Raw genomic sequence first — 21,765 nt, forward strand, 5'->3', positions numbered from 1 at the left:
TGCAGAAAAAGACGACTGTACAGGACAAAGTTCAGCGTGTCATGGGAACTATTAACAACCTGAGCTCTTGTCAAGTGTGGCTCCACTTGAGAACACAGCATCGCTGAATTTACTATTACCGAAAAATCTCAGAATTCTGACTCTGATGATTGCTGGAAGAGAAGCTGTACTGGGGTTACCGACAGTCAAGTCACACAGTTTCCCTACAGTCCAATGAATCTTCCAACAACTCTGCTCCAGCAAGTGGTGATTAGCCCCACATTTGGACGTCTGCACTGCATTCCAAGTGGACAGGACGTTCATTGTGTAAAGCTTCGGCACTGCTATTCCATGTACAGTTTGCACACTCATACTGAATTGCAGCTCTATCAGCTTTTGTGCTCCTAGTTTGGTATAGGCACTGCAAAAGGAATTTTGTGGGCCGTGCTCATCATTTGTGATGTCATTGGTCTTGGGCTTTAGGATGTCACAGCAGGAGGAGTTCTAAACAAAATGTCTGCTCCCAGACTGCTCCGAGCATGCAGTTTTACAGGGTAACACCAGATGACTGGCAAAAATCATTCTAGACACTTTCATTTATAGCATTTAGGATGCTGTGGCGCTTGTGCAGACTTTCCCTTTAATTTAAACTATTATCCACCGTAAAGACTTAAAGGAAAGTATGGACGCTCTTCTGGTAGAAAATGGCAGAAGAGGTGAACCAAAGAGTCTGAGAGAGGAGGGAGAGACAGACCAGGAATCTGAGAGAGGGGAGAGTGGCAAGAATCTGAGACAGGGAGGAAAGGCAGATGAGAAGCTGGAGAGGTAATGTCTAGGTTAGTCTATGGTGGTACTGTTGACCCTTGCAGTTTGTAGTTTTTTTTTCTGTTTTTGGTCTGGAAAGTAGGGGCAAGTAGGGTCATCTTATAAATGGGTCAGTGTATGTGCAACTATATATTGGTGGTCACATACAAGTTCCGAGAGCAGCTCCGTCGACTCATCCAGACATTGGCACTTGGTATAGACATGGATCCTCATCCAGGGGCAATCCAAGCCAGGAAATATTAAGTAGCATCTGAGTACCATTAGTAACTTTTCCTGGTTCAAGTGCATCCAGATCTATCCGAATCATCAACTCCCAGTCAATGGAGCTGCAATTAATTCACTAATTCAGGTAACTGCACACCCGAGTTATAGCACAGATTTTGCATCCGTCAAAATGTTAAAAAAAAATTAATTGACACAAAATGTGTAATATAACTGGCCTATTAATGAAAAACATTTAAGTGATACTATCCTTTAAACTACTTGAGTTTCTTGCTTGAGTTGGTATCACTTCAATCTGTCCCTGTTTAGCCCACAGAATTCTAAATGTGGTACAGTTACAAGTGAACAACTTTTTTGCAGCATAATAAATCATTCTATACATCCTTCTTTTGGAAGGAAACAATATTTTCAAGCTGCCATTTTAGCTCAATTCTTGATCAGGTTGCCAACACTCTAGGATTATCCTGGAGATGCCAGGAATTAAAGATTAATCTCCAGAATGCTGGTTGAACAACCCAGGAGAAATATCATAGCGGCATTAGAACAAAATTGTGTGGGTGTTTGTTCCATTTTCTTTGAACACTTGTTTATTAGTTATGAAAATATTGGAGATGGGAGAAAAGATTGTTTGACGGGGGGGGGGGCAGTTGGAGGCTGGAAGTCATGTGATGAAAGCTCCAGGAATACATTCAACTAAAGTTGGCAACTCGAACTCTCGCGGACAATGGTTAGCACCTCTCCTTCCCCTGCCTGCTCCTCCTTCACATGTCCCCCAAGGACCTAGGGCTGTTTCACCACTTTTTTGTCTTATTCGTTTTCTTTTTTACTCGCTCTCTTATTGATCTTTAAAATATATAATCTAGTCACAGAGACTTTTAAACTTCGTGTGTCTCGGGTTGCCAACTCCGGTTGGACGTATTCCTGGAGGTTTTATCACATGACCTCCCGCCTCCAATCGCCCCGCCCCCACTCTCCCCCCATTGGTCGCCTGGCATTTCCATCCTCACGGTCACCGTCTTCCAGCAACCAATTGGAAAGTGAACAGATTTTCCGTTAGCCGACTGGATAATTCTTGACTATCAGTCAAACAGCCTCTTTCGCCCCATGGCCAATATTTTAGAACTAGTAAGCAAATGTGTTCAAATAAAAGTTTTAAAAGCACTATGTTTTTACTGCCCCTATGACTTTTCTCCGGGGCTGTTAATAACAGTGTCCTGCAGCTTAGACTTCAATTCCTGGAGACTCCAGGGGAATCCTACGTGTGTCTCATGGGAATGGAGACTGACTTGCTGTGAAAATCCCTCCTGCCTCCTTCTGCCTTTTCTTGGGGCATGGGGACAAGAAAATTGACACGGGCTGGGGGACCCCCTCTGAGGGCGAGGAACCTCCTCTGAGGGCCGGGGACCCCCTGAGGGCGAGGAACCTCCTCTGAGGGCGAGGAACCTGCTCAGAGGGCCGGGGACCCCCTCTGAGGGCGAGGAACCTGCTCAGAGGGCCGGGGACCCCCTCTGAGGGCGAGGAACCTCCTCAGAGGGCCGGGGACCCCCTGAGGGCGAGGAACCTCCTCTGAGGGCGAGGAACCTGCTCAGAGGGCCGGGGACCCCCTCTGAGGGCGAGGAACCTGCTCAGAGGGCTGGGGACCCCCTGAGGGCGAGGAACCTCCTCTGAGGGCGAGGAACCTGCTCAGAGGGCCGGGGACCCCCTCTGAGGGCGAGGAACCTCCTCAGAGGGCCGGGGACCCCCTGAGGGCGAGGAACCTCCTCTGAGGGCGAGGAACCTGCTCAGAGGGCCGGGGACCCCCTCTGAGGGCGAGGAACCTCCTCAGAGGGCCGGGGACCCCCTGAGGGCGAGGAACCTCCTCTGAGGGCGAGGAACCTGCTCAGAGGGCCGGGGACCCCCTCTGAGGGCGAGGAACCTCCTCAGAGGGCCGGGGACCCCCTCTGAGGGCCGGGGACTCCCCTGAGGGAAGGAACCTCCTCAGAGGGCCGGGGACCCCCTCTGAGGGCGAGGAACCTCCTCAGAGGGCGAGGAATCTCCTCTGAGGGCGAGGAATCTCCTCTGAGGGCGAGGAATCTCCTCTGAGGGCGAGGAACCTCCTCTGAGGGCCGGGGACCCCCTCTGAGGGCCGGGGACTCCCCTGAGGGAAGGAACCTCCTCTGAGGGCCGGGGACCCCCTCTGAGGGCGAGGAACCTCCTCTGAGGGCGGGGGAACCTGCTCGAAGGGCCGGGAATCCCCTCAGAAGACTGGGGGACCTCATTTGAGGGTTGGGAGGACCCCTTTTGGTCTCTGGCTGTTTCAATGTTAAAAATATAAATAAAAACACATTCGCAGACACTTCCTTTGCCATGAAGTGCGCCTTTGTTCGATCTGTGTGAATTTTTGTTAATATTCTGTATGGATATGGTTCAGGCCCTTTTCTTTTTTATACATATATGCACAATAAAGGCGTTGTTTAAAGCGGAAGTCCTGGAATTCCGCGCTTTAAGCCAATGGGCCCGGGTTTTGAAGCGAATTTCCCAAGTCGCTCAGTTGCCTTTAACCCGCCCTCGGCTTCAGTCAAGCCAGTAAGCTCAAGTTGAAGGGACAGAGTCAAGATCTATGCCACCGCTTGAGCACGGCGTCTCTCCCCTTCGATGCGTTTAATATACTTTGCAGACAAATATATTTTTTGTTGGACTCTTGTTGAGCGGGACCAGGATCCCTTAAAACCAATTTCATACTTACATCTTTTCCTGCCTCTCCCACCAATCCGACTGAACCCCTGTGACCTGGGTCACCTTTCGGGCCCTAAATAAATGCAAGTTGAGAGAGAGAGCATCATATCTAATTGATCATTATTTCTGTTTTTTTTAACCTAAATAATGTTGATGAAAATATACAAGGAGGAAAGTACTCACCGGTGAGCCTGGGGAGCCATCAGGACCTCGAGCCCCCTAAAGGTAAATCACAGAAAATTGGCAAATGTCACAAAAGTAGGTCAAATTATTTCAACGATATGGTTAAAAGGGACGGTGCTTACAGAGGGGGGGGGGGGGTGTTGTGTGTTAAAATGAAATTAATTCAAAATAGTGAGTGGGTGGCGAGCTTTGTCTATAGAGATTGCAGCTTATTCCGTCCACTTGGGTCCGCAACTCTACAATGCCGAGCCTTTAAAGGGCTGCAATGTGTCTGTCTGTCTTTCCTTCTTCAAAGGTTCTGGTTCTCATTTGCAATACTGCTGCAGGACAATGTTTTTCAAGGGGAGAGGGAGGGGAGAGAGAGGGAGGGGAAGGGGAGAGAGAGGAGGGGAGAGGGAGGGGTCGGCGTTTTAAGGCTTTATCCAATGACTTACATCAATCCCATCCACTCCCGGGACTCCTGCCGGACCTGGGCGACCTGCATCACCTGGTGAATCCTGTGGTTTTAAAGCCATTAAAAAGAAAAGTTTGCATTATTTAAAAAAAAGTCTGTACAGCGCCGTTTAAGAAAGGTTCGTCTTAATTTAAAATGCAATGCGTCTCGTGTTTTATAAAAGTTTCAATTGGAAGATGTCCATTGTCATTTCTTGCGTGCGGGGAACATTCATCAGGGAACAATATCCATTCGAGTTCTTCTAATAACTCTTAGCTTTCAGTTTTTGTCTATAAAAGGCATTCCCACACGCCCAAAAAGCAACACTATTGAGTTACTACTTCTTTTTCAGCTCTGAACTTAGCTCAAGCCCTGTGAAAATGGAGATTAAAAGTCTATTTAGAATAAGAGAATTCCCGCGATTGCCTAAAATAAAATCCAATACTGCACAATACGTTGTGTTGATCCGTGTGGCTAAAGCGATGCACCACATCAGAGGGTGTCATAAATAGCAAGAGGTAAACTTTGAAACAAAGTGAAGTTTGAACCATCAGAAGCTATAAAGAGTATCCTCATCGCTCGTCCTTTCTCCCCCTCCGCCAATCCAACGCTCCGAAACACCAGTCTAGTTCTCCACAATAGTCCACTAACAATGTAATAGCAGCTTGCTGTCGATCACCGATACCTGTCTACATTCAGCCCATTCAAGCTACTGTATCCCTAAATCAGTCACAGGAAACTAGCTTTCTCTGTCCCAGCTTTCATTTTCCCCCCAAAAGTTGTCTTTCTATAAATTTTAAGCTAACAATCAGTGACCGTGCACTCACAGATAGAACTATCTTACTACCAGAACATTTTCAGGAGTGGTTTCCCTTCCGCGATTATATCGATTCAGTGTGTAATAGCCCATTTCCTTATTGTCAGCAATGGTCCACTATTCACACCGAAGTGGTCGGTTAGATGGAGCACAGGTACAGAGGGGTGCAGTAGTCTTTTACCGTCATTTCAATCCTATGTCATACTGGCTGCAATTGATTGGAAATCAGCGGGCTTCCACAGTTTTAATGCTTGCCTTTAACAATTTTAGTTAGAATATGTGTGGTCCCCGAAAAAATCCTTTCAAAAATATCAACGAGGTAGCTGCAATAAGGATCGGCCAACTTCAAAAGAAACAGACAGTAAGGTTAAATGAATATCCACTTACTTGAGTTAAACCGAGCCGCACTATCTGGAGAAAAATGACAAGATACAAGAGTCCGGAGTGCCTGCCAGAGCTCGCCATGGTTACCCAATGGCCAGGTCCGTTGCCTCTATCCTTTCTCTCCTCTTAGTTGAATATTAGGCCCCCAAGAAAATCCCCCCTCGCTGATTCCCGACCAAGCCACTTGCATAGCAATGAGGTCTTATGTTTATTAATATCCCGCTCTCAGACTATATGATTGGAGGGCTTGGCAGTCACTGGGCGGAGTCTCAAGGTAATAGCCACAAACGACCTTTCTACATTCTACACAGACTTTATAGATCCGTTTCTAATCATGCTCTTTCTAAGTAAGAAAGGAAAGCAAAACTAGCCTTGTTCAGAAAATTGAGATGTCGAGATGAAGGAGTTTGTAACTATGTGAAATTACATCATTTTTTTATAAAGTCTGAATGGACGATATTTTCTTACTGAATTTGGGACGGGAAGTTCGGAGCAAGATTCGCGTTGTGCTCTGTGAGGATCGCAGTGAATGATCATCCATTGGAGTTCAAACTGTCAAGGACAAAAGGGAGTTACACGGTTTATCAGATAGTCATTTAACTGTATATATACAACACATAAAGCAACCCATTCCTGAAATAATCTCAAGGTCTCATTTTAAACTCGAATACCTGTCAGCCATTTGTTGTATGTATGTGTGTATATTTCTGCTTCGAAAATAAGTATTTTACCTTTTAATATAAAATAAGAATAATGTCACCAAACAGACAATATATTTTGCTTTCATGTCTCTGCAATTGCTTGAAACCTGTTACATCTCTAACTTTTCCCAGTTCTGAGGAAAGATCACCTGAAACGTCAACTCTGTTTCTCTCTCCACAGATGTTGCCTGACCTGCTGAGTATTTCCAGCATTTTTTGTTTTTATATATATTTTGCTTAGTGATGGGTATGTTAAAATGACATTGCACTAAGCAGATAAAGGCCACATACCTTTTATTTTAATATATTATAATTGCTTTCATAATTTTATCAGTAACTTTGGTGTTCTAATATTCTCCATATATTATGGGCAGGATTTTGATTCAGGGGCGGGCTGGGGTCGTGTAATCCACATTTCGTGTTAGCCATCCGATTCTAAATCGATGTGGGAGGATGATGCAATTTTAACTTAATTGGCCAATTGAGTTCCAACGCGTGGGAACCCATGGCCAATGAGTTTTTCCAGGCTGAAAGTCGCCTCCGATGATGTCATCGTTGCTGCTGCATTTAAGGTCTGCAACAAGCCTTGCTTCTTCTGCAGACTGCCAACCTTTTGGCCTTTGCAGTGAGAGGCACTTGCAGGAAGAATGGCCAGCCAGAGACCTAGGTCTGCTCCCAGGTTCGATGATGTTGTCCTACAGGCTTTAGTAGAGGGAGCAAGAGCAAATAAAGAGGTGCTCTTCCCTTCTTCAGGGAGGAAGAAGCCTCCCCAGCAAACCAAGGCTGTGTGGATCCAGGTGGCAGAGGAGGTCAACTCTTTGTCAGTAACCCTAGAACCTGGCTTCAGTGCAGGAAGAGATTTCATGACCTTCTGCACACTGGAAAAGTGAGTATGAATTTCCCATCACCCTCAATCTGATCCCCATTGCCTCTCCTCACCAGCACTCAGCTTTAGCAATCTCTTCCTCCACATCCCACTTGACACTGACATCCATGCTCTCTTACCCATTCCCTCTCTCTCTATCGTCACATTCACCTAACTATTCCACTATGCAGCCCTCACACTCCCTATCACTGTGATGCTATGAAAACAACTGACAACACACAGGGAGTGCCCTTGGTCTTGCCACCTCACTCCATCTTTGTCTCCTTCTAAGTATCTATGCTATGGATTCTCTACACTCACTCCTTCATTCTCACTCAAACTCCACTTGTCTCCCTCATTGCAGGAAAAGAGAGCCCACAATAAGAGAGAAAGAGTGAGGACAGGAGGAGGGCCACCCTCAGTAGCCCACCTCACCCCCTGGGAGGAGGCGGTCCTGGAGATCGTAGGACTGGAGGAAGATGCACAAGTGGGAGACGGACAGATGGGTGCATCACAGCAAGCTGGTGACAGAATAGTTTTCCATCTCTCTCATTGACATTGCATAAGTCGCTGATAATGATTCTGAAGCTCTAACAGATGGACTTATGATCACCTGCAATATGCAATGTGCATGTAACCTTGGCATCACATCTCTGACTCTTTCATTTACTCCCCCACAGGACCATCGCAAGCACCCGTCCCCACTAGCTAGGAGGAAGAGCCTGAGCATCCAGACTCCTCAGAGGAAGCTGCAACCTCTGAGGGCACAGCATCAGCAGAATTCAGCACACCCAGCACCAGCACAGACACTCACACCTCAGAGGGAACATCGCGAGATAGAGTAGTGTTGTCACCTGGTGTATCACAGCTCACAAGTGAGCATCAGCAGATTGTAGAGACAGGGACAGCAGTGGAGAGTCCTCGTCGGAGGGCGCAAAACTCTGCCAGCTCGGCTCAGCTGCATGTCGGCCCTCTGTCTCTGGGTCCATCCATAAGATCAGCGGTGCTGGAACTCCAGGAACAGATGCAGGAGTTTCTGGCAGGTTTTGTCTCCAGGGTCGCTGTGAGTGTGGAGCGAATGGAGGAGTCCATTGCGAACATGAGCAGAGCCTTTGTGGAGTCATTGGCGCATGAACGCATCACCATGGAAAGGATGGCAACCTCCATGGAGGTGATAAGTTGCCAGAGTGCAGAAAACATGGTGAGTGTTCTGAATAGAATGACATCTCTGGAGGAGCGATGGTCATCTATTGAACAGAGAAACCAGACCTTCATGGAAGTCCTTCTGAGTAGGACTGCCAGTGCAGATACGGGTCCCCATGGCCCCCCTGATGTGCAGCAAGGTGCTCTCAAGCCACTTGCAAGCGCTGAGGGGGACCTGACCCATGAGAGGGAAGTTGGTGGCAGACATCAAGGAAGTGGGGGCTCCTCTCCAAGCACTCACACTTCCATGCCACTGCAGAGCCCTCGGTCAGAGCCCCACCAGTGTCCACACCCATTTGAGATCGGCGTCTCAACCCCTGCACAGCCGCAGGAGCAGCAGACTGTTGACGAGCCCTCACAGGTTCGCAACCCCAGAGGACGCCCGCCATAGGTGTTGAGACAGGAGCAGCAAGAAAGTGAGCAAAGGGCCTCCACATCTGCTGAAGCCACAGGGGAAGCACCACGTCGGTGCACGCGTAAGAGAAAGATACTGCACAAATAGTCACAATTTGATGTTTTATGTTAAAAAGCCATCAGATGATTACTGTACATAAAAAATCTGAAGGCTACTGTTGTAGTTGTGGCATGTGTCATTTTGCTAATGGGACTTCCACATTGAGGGATTAGGATTACTTGGTATATGCCTCAGTTGAGGAAGCGCTCAGTGAAGGTGGCGAGAGGGGTTTCCCAGGAGGTCACACTGGAGATGGGTGTCAGGCTCCAAACTTCCACAGCTGTGGTTATGCCTTCTAAAAGTTCCCCCAGACCTGAGACAACAAAGTCCTGCCACCGGCAAATGATGGCTGATCAAATATCCTATTTAATGGTGGAGCTGCAGCTAATAGTCAGCAATCCAATTGTGCTCCCGCCAGGTTTCACCGTCGAGTTTCAGAACAGGCGTGCTTCAAGTGGAAAAGGGTTAAAATCACCAAGGCCTTTCAAAATGGCATTATGGAGGCAATTTAGTGCTTGTTAAGGGCCTTAACGGCTTATCCCGCCTCTTGGAGGCGGGACGGAGACGGGACCAGTAGACACGATTTAATGAAAATTGCTTGGAGGCGGGATGCAGGCAGGGTTGGGCCCGCCTGCCAGTTTTTGCAATTTTAACCCCCCACACGCCTCCAATCCTGCCTCAACGGCCCGATGAAAATCGAGCTCCATGAAACAAAGAATGGTCCAGAATTTTATACTAGGGCCTGTAAATGAAAATACTTGTGTACAATAATGCAAAACCAGTAGAATCGAAGTATCTTACAGCACAAAAGGAGGCCATTCGGCCTATCGTGCCTGTGCTGGCTCTTTGAAGGAGCTATCCAGTTAGTCCCACTCCCCCACTCTTTCCCCATAGCACTGCAACTTTTTCCCCTTCAAGTATTTATCCAATTCCCTTTTGAAAGCTACTATTGAATCTGTATCCATCACCTTATCAGGCAGTGCATTCCAAATCCTAACCACTCATTGCATAAGAAAGTTTTTCCTCATGTTGCCTCTGGTTTTTTTGCCCTCTCTTTATCGACCCTTCAGCTATTGGAAACAGTTTCTCTTTATTTACTCTATCTAAATCCTTCATGATTTTAAGTACCTCTATCAAATCTTCTCTTAGCCTTTTCTGCTCTAAGGAGAACAATCCCAGCTTCTTCATTCTATCCACGTATCTGTAATCCCTCATCCCTGGAACCATTCTAGTAAATCTCTTCTGTACCCTCTCCAAAGCCTTCATGTCCTTCCTAAAGTGTGGTGCCCTGGCTTTTGTACTCTATGGGCTCGATTTTGCCATTGGGGCAGGCTGGGGGCATGTCAGATGCTTTTCATGTTAGCCACCCGACTCCAATTTGATGTGGGAAAAATGTGTGATTTTCCCCTAATTGGGCAATTGATTTCCAGCGTGTGGGAACCCCTGGCCCACTTAGTCTTTCCATCCTGAAAGTCGCCTCCAATGACGTCATCAGTGCTGCAGGATTTAAGGCCTGCAAGCAGCCTTGCTTCTTCTGCAGGCTGCAAACCTTATGCCCTTTGCTGTGATAGATTCCTCCAACCAATATGTCCAGCAGTAGGCCAAAGTCTGCACCAAGGTTCGATGACGCCGCCCTGCAAGCTCTGGTGGAGGGAGCAAGAGGAAATAAGGAGGTGCTCTTCCCTTCCTCAGGGAGGAAGAAGCCTCCCCAGCAGACCAAGGCTGTGTGGATGCAAGTGGCCTAGGAGGTCAACTCTTTGTCTATGTGCCGCAGAACCTGGCTGCAGTGCAGGAAGAGGTTTAATGACCTTCTGCGCACTGGAAAAGTGAGTATGACTTTCCCATCACCCTCAATCCGATCCCCATTGCCTTTCCTCACCAGCAGCCAGCTTTGACAACCTCTTCCTCCACATCCCACTTGACACTGACATCCCTGCACCCTTACCCATTCCCTCTCGCTCTATGGTCACATTTACCGAACTATTCGACTATGCAGCCCTCACACTCCCTATCGCTGTGACGCTATGAAAACAACTTACAACACACAGGGAGGGCCCTTGGTCTTGCCACCTCACTCCATCTTTGTCTCCTTCCAACCATCAATGATATGGATTCTCTACACTCACTCCTTCATTCTCACTCAAACTCCACTTGTCTCCCTCATTGCAGGAAAGGAGAGCTCACAATAAGAGGGAAAGAGCGAGGACAGGAGGAGGGCCACCCTCAGTAGCCCAGCTCACCCCCTGGGAGGAGGCGGCCCTGGAGATCGTGGGAGTGGAGGAGGATGCGCAAGTGGGGGACGGACAGACGGGTGCATCAGAGCAAGCTGGTGACAGAATAGTTTATCATCTCTCTCATTGACATTGCACGAGTCACTGATAATGATTCTGATGCTCTAACAGATTGACTTTTGATCATCTGCAATATTCAATGTGCATGTAACCTTGGCTTCACATCTCTGACTTTCCTTTACTCCCCCACAGGACCATCGAAAGCCCCCGTCCCCACGATCCAGGAGGAACAGCCTGAGCCTCCAGACTCCTCAGAGGAAGCTGCAACCTCTGAGGGCACAGCGTCAGCAGAATTCAGCGCAGCCAGCACCAGCGCAGACACTCACACCTCGGTGGTACCGTCGCGAGATAGTGCAGTGTTGTCACCTGGTGTATCACAGCTCACAAGTGAGCATCAGCAGATGGTGGAGACAGGGACAGCAGTGCAGAGTCCTAGTCGGAGGGCGCAGGCCTCTGCCAGCTTGGCTCAGCTGCATGTCGACCCTCTGCTTCCGGGTCCATCCAGAAGAAGAGCGGTGCTGGAACTCCAGGAAGCAGTGCAGGAGTCTCTGGCAGGTTTTGTCTCCAGGGTCGCTGCGAGTGTGGAGTGAATGGAGGAATCCATCGCTAACATGAGCAGAGCCTTTGTGGAGGCGTTGGCGCATGAACGCATCACCACAGAAAGGATGGCAACCTCCGTGGAAAGGATGGCTACCTCCATGGTAAGACTGGCTACTGTAGAGGAGAGGATGGCTACGGTAGAGGAGAGGATGGCTACGTCCATGGAGGAGCTTAGTCGCCAGGGTATGGAAAACATGGTATTTGTTCAGAATAGACTGACATCTCTTGAGGAGCGATGGTCAGCTCTTGAGCAAACAAACCAGACCTTCAGGCAAATCCTCGGGAGTAGGACCTCCAGTACAGAAACGGGTCCTCATGGCCCCCCTGAATTGCAGCAAGGTGCTGTCAAGCCACTTGCTAGCTCTGAAGTGGGGCTGACCCATGAGAGGGATGTTGGTGGCATACAACAAGGAAGTGGGGGCTCCTCTCCAAGCGCTTACTTGACCATGCCACTGCAGAGCCCTTGGTCAGAGCCCCACCAGAGTCCCCACCCAACTGAGATCAGCGTCTCAACACTTGTACAGCCGCAGGAGCAGCAGACTGTTGCCGAGCCCTCACAGGTTCGCAACCCCTGAGGACGCCCGCCCAAGGTGTCGAGACAAGAGCAGCAAGAAAGTGAGCAAGGGTCCTCCACATCTGCTGAAGCCACAGGGGAAGCACTACGTAGGAGCACGCGTAAGAGGAAAATAATGCACAAGTAGTCACTTGGGTGAAATGTTATGTTTAATGTTGAAAAGCCATCAGTTGGTATTGTCATTAAAAATTCTGATGTCAAACTGTTGCAATTGTGGCGTGTGTCATATCGCTAATGGGACTTCCACATTGAGGGCTTAGGATGACTTGCAAATGTCAGTATGGTGGTCAGAATGGTAGGAACCGCAGGTTCTTGGCCATTGTCGATGCTCTTTTAAGAAGCTGCGAGGCAAAAGTGCTTGATTGGCTAGGCTAAGCAAATCTGGCCAAGATGAGTGTGTGCCTTGCATCCCGGCCAGCAATGTGCTCGCATGCTGCTGGCGCTGGTTGATGCGCCTCTGCAAGCTGGTCGTTGTCGCTCTCCTCCTCCTCCTCATCTGAGGAGGCTATGTGATGAGCCACTTGTTCCTCAGGCATCTGTAAGCCACGATGCTGTGCCATGTTGTGAAGTGCACAGCAAACCTACTCCTGATGTCCCCAGCATCACAGATGCCAGTCTTCAGCCCATTCAATTCACTCCACGTGATGTCAAGAAACGGCTGAAGACACTGGATACTGCAAAGGCTATGGGCCCTGACAAAATTCCGGCAATAGTACTGAAGACTTGTGCTCCAGAACTAGCTGCGCCCCTAGCCAAGCTGTTCCAGTACAGCTACAACACTGGCATCTACCCGGCAATGTGGAAAATTGCCCAAGTATGTCCTGTCTACAAAAAGCAGGACAAATCCGACCCGGCCAATTACCATCCCATCAGTCTACTCTCAATCATCAGCAAAGTGATGGAAGGTGTCGTCGACAGTGCTATCAAGCGGCACTTACTCAGCAATAACCTGCTAACTGACGCCCAGTTTGGGTTCCGCCAGGGCCACTCAGCTCCTGACCTCATTACAGCCTTGGTCCAAACATGGACAAAAGAGCTGAACTCAAGAGGTGAGGTGAGAGTGACTGCCCTTGACATCAAGGCAGCATTTGGTCGAGTGTGGCATCAAGGAGCCCTAGCAAAACTGAAGTCAATGGGAATCAAGGGGAAAACTCTCCATTGGTTGGAATCATACCTAGCACAAAGGAAGTTGGCTGTGGTTGTTGGAGGTCATTCATCTCAATCACATGACATCACTGCAGGAGTTCCTCAGGGCAGTGTCCTAGGCCCAACCATCTTCAGCTGTTTCATCAATGACCTTCCCTCCATCATAAGGTCAGAAGTGGGGATGTTTGCTGATCTATCCAGGCATCTGAAACGCATCTTCAGCAAGCCAATGGTTTGTTCGATTATGGATCTGGTGGAAATGTGACTCGAGTTGTAGCGCTCCTCAGCTTCATTGGATGGCCTCCTCAATGGTGTCATTAGCCACGTCTTCAGGGGATAGCCCTTGTCTCCAAGTAGCCATCCATTAAGTTGGTCTGGCAGACTGAAGAGCGGAGGCACACTAGACTGGTGCAGGATGAAGGAGTCATGGCAACTGCCAGGGTACTTGGCACAAACATGCAAAATTTCCTTCTTGTGGTCACACACCAGCTGTACGTTGAGGGAGTGGAAGCCCTTGCGGTTGACAAAAATACCTGGATTGTGATGGGGTGCCTTAAGGGCCAGGTGTGCAGTCAACGACGCCCTGCACCCTTGGAAAGCCTGCCAGATTCTCAAACCCAACCGCACGCGCAGTTACACTGGCTTGATCCCTGGAGAAATGGAGGTGATTGTGCACAATGGCAAAGAGGGCATCGGTTACCTGCATGATGCAAATGTGTGCAGCCGCCTGGGAGACGCCGCTGATGTCTGCTGCTGATCCCTGGAATGAGCCTGAAGCAAAAATGTTGAGTGCGGTGGTGACTTTGACGGCCACTGATAAGGGGTGTCCACCTGCTCCTCTGGGCTCCAGGTCTTGCTGCAGCATTGCGCAGATGTCACCCACTACCTCTCGCAAAAGTCTGAGCCTCCTTTGGCACTGCTGCTCAGTCATGTTGAGGTAACTGATCCTCTGTCTGTAGACCCTGTTTGGGGGTATCTCCTGCGCCGACGGGCTTCCATGCGCTGGCGCCTTCTGGCCTGTGCAGCTTCAGGTGGGTGAGCAGCAGCTTGGAGCTCCTGCTGTTGCTCCTGCAGTTGGTGCTGCTGTTGTTCAGGGTTCTGCTGCTGCCACAGCTGATCTTCGTTCGAATCTGATGTCCAGGAGGAAAGGAAATAAATGGTTCCCATTCTTCTGGTATATACCTCAGTTGAGGAAGCGCTCATTCAAGGTGGGGAGAGGGGTTTCCCAGGAGATCACACTGGAGATGGGTGTCAGGCTCCAAACTTCCACAACAATGAGTAGGCCTGTTAAAAGTTTCACCAGACCTGAGACGACAAAGTTCTGCCACCTGCAAATGATGATTGGTGAAAACTCCTTTTTAATGGTGGAGCTGCAGCTGTTAGTAAGCAATCCACTTGTGCTGCCGCCAGGTTTCACTGGCGTGTTTCAGAGGAGGCGTGCAGCACGTGGGAAAACTGTTAAAATCAGAAAGGCCTCTCAAATGGAATTATAGAGGCACTTAAATGGTTGTTAAGAGCCTTAAGGGCCTATCCCGCCTCTTGGAGGCAGGATGGAGACGGGGTCAGAAAACTCGCATGTGGGAAAATTGCTCGGAGGCAGGATGGAGGCAGGATTGGGCCCGCCTGCCAGTTTTTGCGATTTTAACACCTCACACGCCTCCAATCCCGCCTCCTCGGGCCTGGCAAAATCGAGCCCTTTGCCTCTATTTATAAAGCCAAGGATCCCATATGCTTTATTAACTGCTTTGTTAACCTGTCCTGCCACCTTCAGAGATTTGTGCACAAACACTCACGGTTCTCTCTGTTCTTGCACCTGCTTTAAAGTTGTATAATTTATTGTGTATTGTCTCTCCTCATTCTTCCTACCAAAATGTATCACCTCGCACTTCTGCATTGAATTTCATCTACCATGTGTCCACCTATTCCACCAGCCTGTCTATGTCTTCTTGAAGTATATTAATATCTTCCTCACTGTTTACTACATTTCAAATTTCGTGCCATCTGCAAATTTCAAAATTGTGCCCTGTACCCCCAAGTCCAAGTCATTAATGTATTTCAAAAACAACAGTGGCTCTAGTATGGAACCTTGATGAACACCACTGTATACCTCCCTCCAGTCCGAAAAACAGCCAGTCACCAGAACTCTCTGTTTAGAGAGAACCAGAATGCAGAACCCTCATCCAATTTTGTATCCATGCTGCCACTCCCCCTTTTTATCCCATGGGCTTCAATTTTGCTAACAATCCTATTATGTGGTACTTCATCAAACGCCTTTTGCAAGTCCAGATACACAACATCAACTGCACTGATCTCATCCACCCTCTCTGTTACCTCATCAAAAAACTCAATCAAGTTAGTCAAACACGATTTGCCCTTAACAAATCTGTGCTAGCTCTCCTTTACAAGTCCATGTTTGTCCGAGTGGCTGTTAATTTTTTCATGTATTATTGTTTCTAAAAGCTTCCCACCACTGACGCTAAGCTGACTGGCCTGTAATTGCCAGGTTTATCCTACTCCCCTTTTTTGAACAAGGGTGTAACATTTGCAATCCTCCAGTCCTTAGGTACCACCCCTGTATCTAAGGAGGATTGGAAGATTGTGGCCAGCATCTCTACAATTTCTACCCTTACTTTCCTCAGCTGTCCAGGATGCATCCCATCCAGATCAAGTGACTTAATCCACTTTAATTACCGCCAGCCTGTCTATCTACCTCTTTATCTATTTTTATCTCATCCAGTATCCCAGTAACTTCCTCGTTTACCATAGCTTTGGCAAACACCAATACAAAGTACACCTTCCTTGGTAAACACCAATGCAAAGTACTCATTTAGTATCTCAGAAATGTCTTCTGCCTCTATAGTAATCTGGGATGTTATGATTAAGGTTATCCACCAGGTGGTGCTGTAGCCAATGCTGCTGCTAAGGTCAGAGGTTTGCTTCCTGTTAAGGTCAGAGGTTTGCTTCCTGTCAAGGTCAGCAAAGGTGAAATGCCAGGATGCAGGCATGATGTTTGTTACTCTGTTAATAAAGTACTCGTGCTAATTCTATGATATCGCCTCTTCGAGTCCTTGTCTCACTACATGGATTTATCACATTTGGCGACGAGGTAAAACAGGACCCTGGATAAAGAAGAGAAGTCTGCCAGGACGTTTAAACAACAAAATCACGAGCTGCAGTTAGCTACCAGTTGGAAGAGAGCATGGCTGCCACGGTAAGAACGATTTCCGCTTTTGATAGTCAAGCACAAACCTGGGAGGAATACTGTGAAGTGTTGGGTTATTTTTTCAAAGCAAATGAAATAAATGATGCCGGAAAAAGGAAAGCCATTCTGCTTAGTTCAGTGGGAAGCCAAACCGACAGTTTGATGAAGAATCTGCTCAGTCCTGAAAAGTCTGGAGACAAATCATTTGTTGAATTAGTGGCTTTGCTAAAAGAACATTTCAACCCAAGCCTAGTGAGATTGTACAGCGGTTCAAGTTTAATTCAAGGAACAGGAAAGAGGAAGAGAGCGTAATGGACTATGTAGCGGTGTTGCGTAAATTAGCACAAGATTGCAATTATGGGAACAACCTGAAGGAAATGCTGCGAGATAGGCTAGTTTGCGGAATTATGGATGACCGAATGCAGCGTAGATTATTATCCGAGACTGGGCTTACTTATGAAAAAGCATTGGAACTTGCTCAAGCCCTAGAGACAGTGAACCGAGATGTAAAAGAAATACAGGGTTCAGACAGGGCTAATGCTACGCAAGTTGTAGGTCAGGTTGTTGTGCACAAGTTGAACATGCGTCAGAAACCACAACGTGAGCATGTGAAGGCATGTTATAGATGCAAGAGTGATCACCTAGCGAGTGAATGCCAGTTTCTGGAGGAAAAGTGCTACAAGTGTGGGAAACAAGGACACATAAAACGAGCTTGCAAATCACCTGTGGAGGAATCCAAACCAAAAGGGGGAGGACAGCAAAACCAAGGGAGAGAAGTGAAAAAACATGGAGCACACCACATCAGCGGGGAAGCTGAGGAAGAAGAGGACATGTTCATAATGTATAGCATGTTAGAGAACATTCCAAAAATGGCTCCTATCACATTGCAACTGACAGTAAATGACTCTAAGATGAACTTTGAAGTGGATACAGGGTGCGGCGTGACCATAATGAACAAGGCAGAGTACTCAAAATTGTGGAACCGTGCAAAAGTTCCACAGTTAAAGCCTTGCTCCCGGCATCTTAAAACATATACAGGTGAACGAGTAGCAACATTAGGTACAGCTAAGGTAACTGTGCAACACAGGGACACAGTGGAACAGCTACCCGTAGTTATAGTATCGGGTACCAGACCAAACCTGTTAGGTCGGGGCTGGATAAAAGAACTTAAATTAGACTGGGGAGCAGTACATCAAATAGATGCGGGCAACCAGTTGACTTTGCAAGAAGTGTTGAGTGAACATGAGAATGTGTTCAAGGAGGAACTTGGCACATTTAATGGCCCCCCAGCTAAGATTTATGTAGACAAGGAGGCACCGCCAAGGTTTTTTAAACAACGACCTGTGCCTTATGCCATGAAGCCAAAGGTAGAGACTGAGCTTGACCGTCTATTGAGAGAACATACTGGAGCCAGTGAAATGTTCGGAATGGGCAGCTCCCATAGTACCTGTTTTAAAACCGGACAATTCGGTAAGACTCTGTGGAGACTATAAATTGACAGTCAATCGGGTGTCCAAACTAGAGCAATATCCGATTCGCAAAACAGAGGATCTCTTTGCAAACCTGGCTGGAGGAAAGAAATTCACAAAGTTGGATATGAGTCATGCCTACTTGCAGATTACACTGGATGACGAATCAAAGAAGTATGTCACCATAAATACACACAAGGGCTTATTTACATATAACCGCTTACCGTTTGGTGTCTCATCTAGTCCAGCTATCTTCCAGAGGACAATCGAAGGTGTACTGCAAGGGATTCCACATGTTTCCATCTATCTGGATGACATTCTGGTGACGGGATGAACCGACCAGGAGCATCTGAGCACTCTGAGAGAGGTACTACAGAGATTGGAGAGGGCAGGGTTCCGGCTCAAGAGGAGTAAGTGCACTTTCCTGGGGAATGAGGCAGTGTTCCTGGGACACAGAGTGGACGCCACTAGGCTCCATCCACTCAAGGAGAAGGTACAAGCACTGCAGGATGCCCCTGCTCCTGCAAATGTGGCTGAGTTAAAAGCTTACCTGGGACTGCTGAACTATTATAACAGGTTTTTACCAAACTTGTCAACTGTGTTAGCACCTCTTCACAAACTACTGCGCAAGGAGACACAGTGGCAGCGGGGAGAGGAGCAGGGGGTTTCATTTGAACAGTCCAAGAAACTGATGCTGTTGTCGGGTGTGCTGGTTCACTACAATGCAGAGAAAGACATCATTCTCTCTTGTGATGCTTCACCTTACGAGGTGGGGGCAGTTCTTTCACACTGCATGGAAGATGGAACTGAAAGACCAATAGGGTTTATGTCCCGAACTCTAACACCAGCGGAAAAAAAATATTCCCAGTTAGACAAAGAGGGGTTAGCAGTAATGTTTGGGTTACAGAGGTTCCACAAGTACATATATGGCAGGAAGTTCACCATATGCACCGATCATAAACCTCTTCTCTCTCTTTTCAATGAAATGAAAGCAGTTCCACAGATGGTGTCACCCGGATCCAGAAGTGGGCAGTGACGTTGAGGGCATATGAGTATGTCATCATTTACAAGGCGGGCAAGTACCATGGTAACGCAGATGCCTTGAGCCGTCTTCCACTGCCAGGCACACCTATCCGTGCAGCTCCAGAGGACAGAGTTTTGATGTTGGAGGACACTGACACTGCACTTGTGACTGCAGAGCAAGTAAGAACATGGACAGGTAAAGATCCAGTACTGTCTAGAGTTCGAGAATATGTGGTATGGGGATGGCCACAGCATCCGGAAGGGGCTGACTTCACACCCTACAGTGTCAGGAAAACAGAGCTGAATGTGCAGGATGGTTGCGTGTTGTGGGGAGCACGAGTGATTATTCCACAGCCAGCACGACAGTCTATCCTAGAGCAACTACATCAGTGTCATCCTGGGGTCTCGCGTATGAAAGCCTTGGCTAGGAGTTACTTGTGGTGGCCAAAGCTAGATGAGGAGATAGAAAATCTAGTCAAGACATGCAGCACTTGTCAGGTACACAGGAAGGCACCAGCAGCGGCTCCTTTCCACCCCTGGGAGTGGCCGGATAAACCATGGAGAAGATTGCACTTAGATTATGCAGGTCCATTCATGGGGAAGATGTTCCTCATAATCATTGATGCACATTACAAATGGATGGATGTTTATCCTTTAAATTCTGCTTCCGCCACTACTACTATAGACTGCCTGCGTCGGAGCTTCAGTAATCAAGGGCTACCGGAGATCGTGGTGAGTGACAATGCCACTTGTTTTGTGAGTACAGAGACAAAAGAGTTCTTGAGAAAAAATGGCATAGTGCAGGTGACCTCGGCTCCATATCATCCGTCCTCGAATGGACTTGCGGAGAGAGCCGTACAAACATTTAAGGAGATGATGAAAAAAAGTGCAGAAGGGAGTTTAGCAGCCAAAGTGTCACGGGTTCTGTTCAGCTACAGAATAACACCTCAATCAACCACAGGACTCTCTCCTGCTGAGATGTTATTAGGTCGTAGACTACGCTCCACTCTTGACCTTGTCCACCCAGACCTAAAAAGGAAAATGGAAAACAGACAAAACAAACAAAAAGAGAACCATGACAAAAGAACAAAGAGCCGAAGTTTTGGAGAAGGAGATGCGGTCCTTACCAGGAATTTCAGTTATGGTCCAAAGTGGATTCCTGGCTTCATAAACTCAATGACAGGTCCAGTATCATACAAGGTCATGTTGGGAGATGGTAGGGTAGTACGCAGACATGTAGATCAGATACTTCCCAGACAAGGGGAAATTGAAATGAAGATTCCAGATGCAATGATTGAAGACAAGGTTGCCCCCAGTTATCCAAGTGCATCTGTGGTGCCACCACCAGGGACAGAGACAATTCCACAGGAACCCATTCATCAAGAGGAAACCATCATTGCAGAGTCAGATACTCTAAGCACTGCTCAGGAGCAGCTGGTGGCTTCACCACAAACAAACAGGGGCTTTACCGTTAGACGTTCACAAAGGGCTCGCAAGCCACCAGAGAGATTGATACTGAACTGTTAGATTCGTCAAGCATGGAACATGATGAATGGAGACTCCTTATGTGACCCTCAGGAATGGTTGTTTGTTAAGAAATTCATACTGAAATCTTAAGGGAGGAGGGATATAGTAATCTGGGATGTTATGATTAAGGTTATCCACCAGGTGGTGCTGTAGCCAATGCTGCTGCTAAGGTCAGAGGTTTGCTTCCTGTTAAGGTCAGAGGTTTGCTTCCTGTCAAGGTCAGCAAAGGTGAAATGCCAGGATGCAGGCATGATGTTTGTTACTCTGTTTGTTAATAAAGTACTCGTGCTAATTCTACGATATCGCCTCTTCGAGTCCTTGTCTCACTACATGGATTTATCACAGCCTCCACCAATAGTTCTCCATTTTGATGTCTAATCAGCCCCACTGCTCCTCTGACAACCCTTTTACTGTTAATATGTCTATAGAAGACCTTTGAATTTCCTTTTATGTTAGCCACCAATCTATTCTCATACTGTCTCTTTGCCCCTCTTATTTCCTATTTCACTTCTCTATATCTTTTATATTTAGTCTGATTCTCCCTTGTATTATCAAGCTGACATCTGTCATACGCCCCCTTTTTCTGCTTCATCCTTCTCTCCAACTCTTTCGTCATCCAGGGAGCTCTAGCTTTGGTTGTCATCAGCTGTCCAGGATGCATCCCGTCCAGACCGAGTGACTTAATCTACTTTAATTACCGCCAGCCTGTCTATCTACCTCTTTATCTATTTTTATCTCATCCAGTATCATGGCATGGCAGGAATGACGTATGAAGAGAGATTGGGACGATTGGGCTTATATTCGCTATAGTTTAGAAGAATGAGAGGGGATCTCATTGAAACTTATAAAATTCTAACAGGACTAGACAGACTAGATGCAGGAAGGATGTTCCCGATGGCGGGGGAGTCCAGAACCAGGGGTCACAGTCTAAGGATAAGGGGTAAGCCATTTAGGACAGAGATGAGGAGGAATTTCTTCACCCAGAGAGTGGTGAACCTGTGGAATTCTCTACCACAGAAGGCAGTTGAGGCCAATTCATTAAATATATTCAAGAAGGAGTTAGATATATGTCTTAAGCCTAAAGGGATCAAGGGATATGGGGAGAAAGCAGGGACAGGGTACTGAATTTGAATGATCAGCTATGATCTCATT

The 21,765-nt window shown here is 47.6% G+C and overlaps 1 protein-coding gene across 1 annotated transcript in view; it reads right to left on the minus strand.

Annotated features, from left to right (window-relative positions):
* col9a1b (collagen, type IX, alpha 1b) overlaps positions 1-21,765 on the minus strand; it is a 205,416-nt gene that overhangs the window by 144,148 nt on the left and 39,503 nt on the right. The window contains exon 5 of the mRNA XM_085998169.1: positions 6,027-6,110. Within this exon, the coding sequence (XP_085854295.1) occupies positions 6,027-6,110 (84 nt within the window). The remainder of the gene's footprint in view (positions 1-6,026; positions 6,111-21,765) is intronic.

The sequence above is a fragment of the Somniosus microcephalus genome, chromosome 9, assembly GCF_052327205.1.
Source record: "Somniosus microcephalus isolate GS21.2 chromosome 9, FLI_Smic_1.0, whole genome shotgun sequence".
NCBI classification, from domain to species: Eukaryota; Metazoa; Chordata; class Chondrichthyes; order Squaliformes; family Somniosidae; genus Somniosus; species Somniosus microcephalus.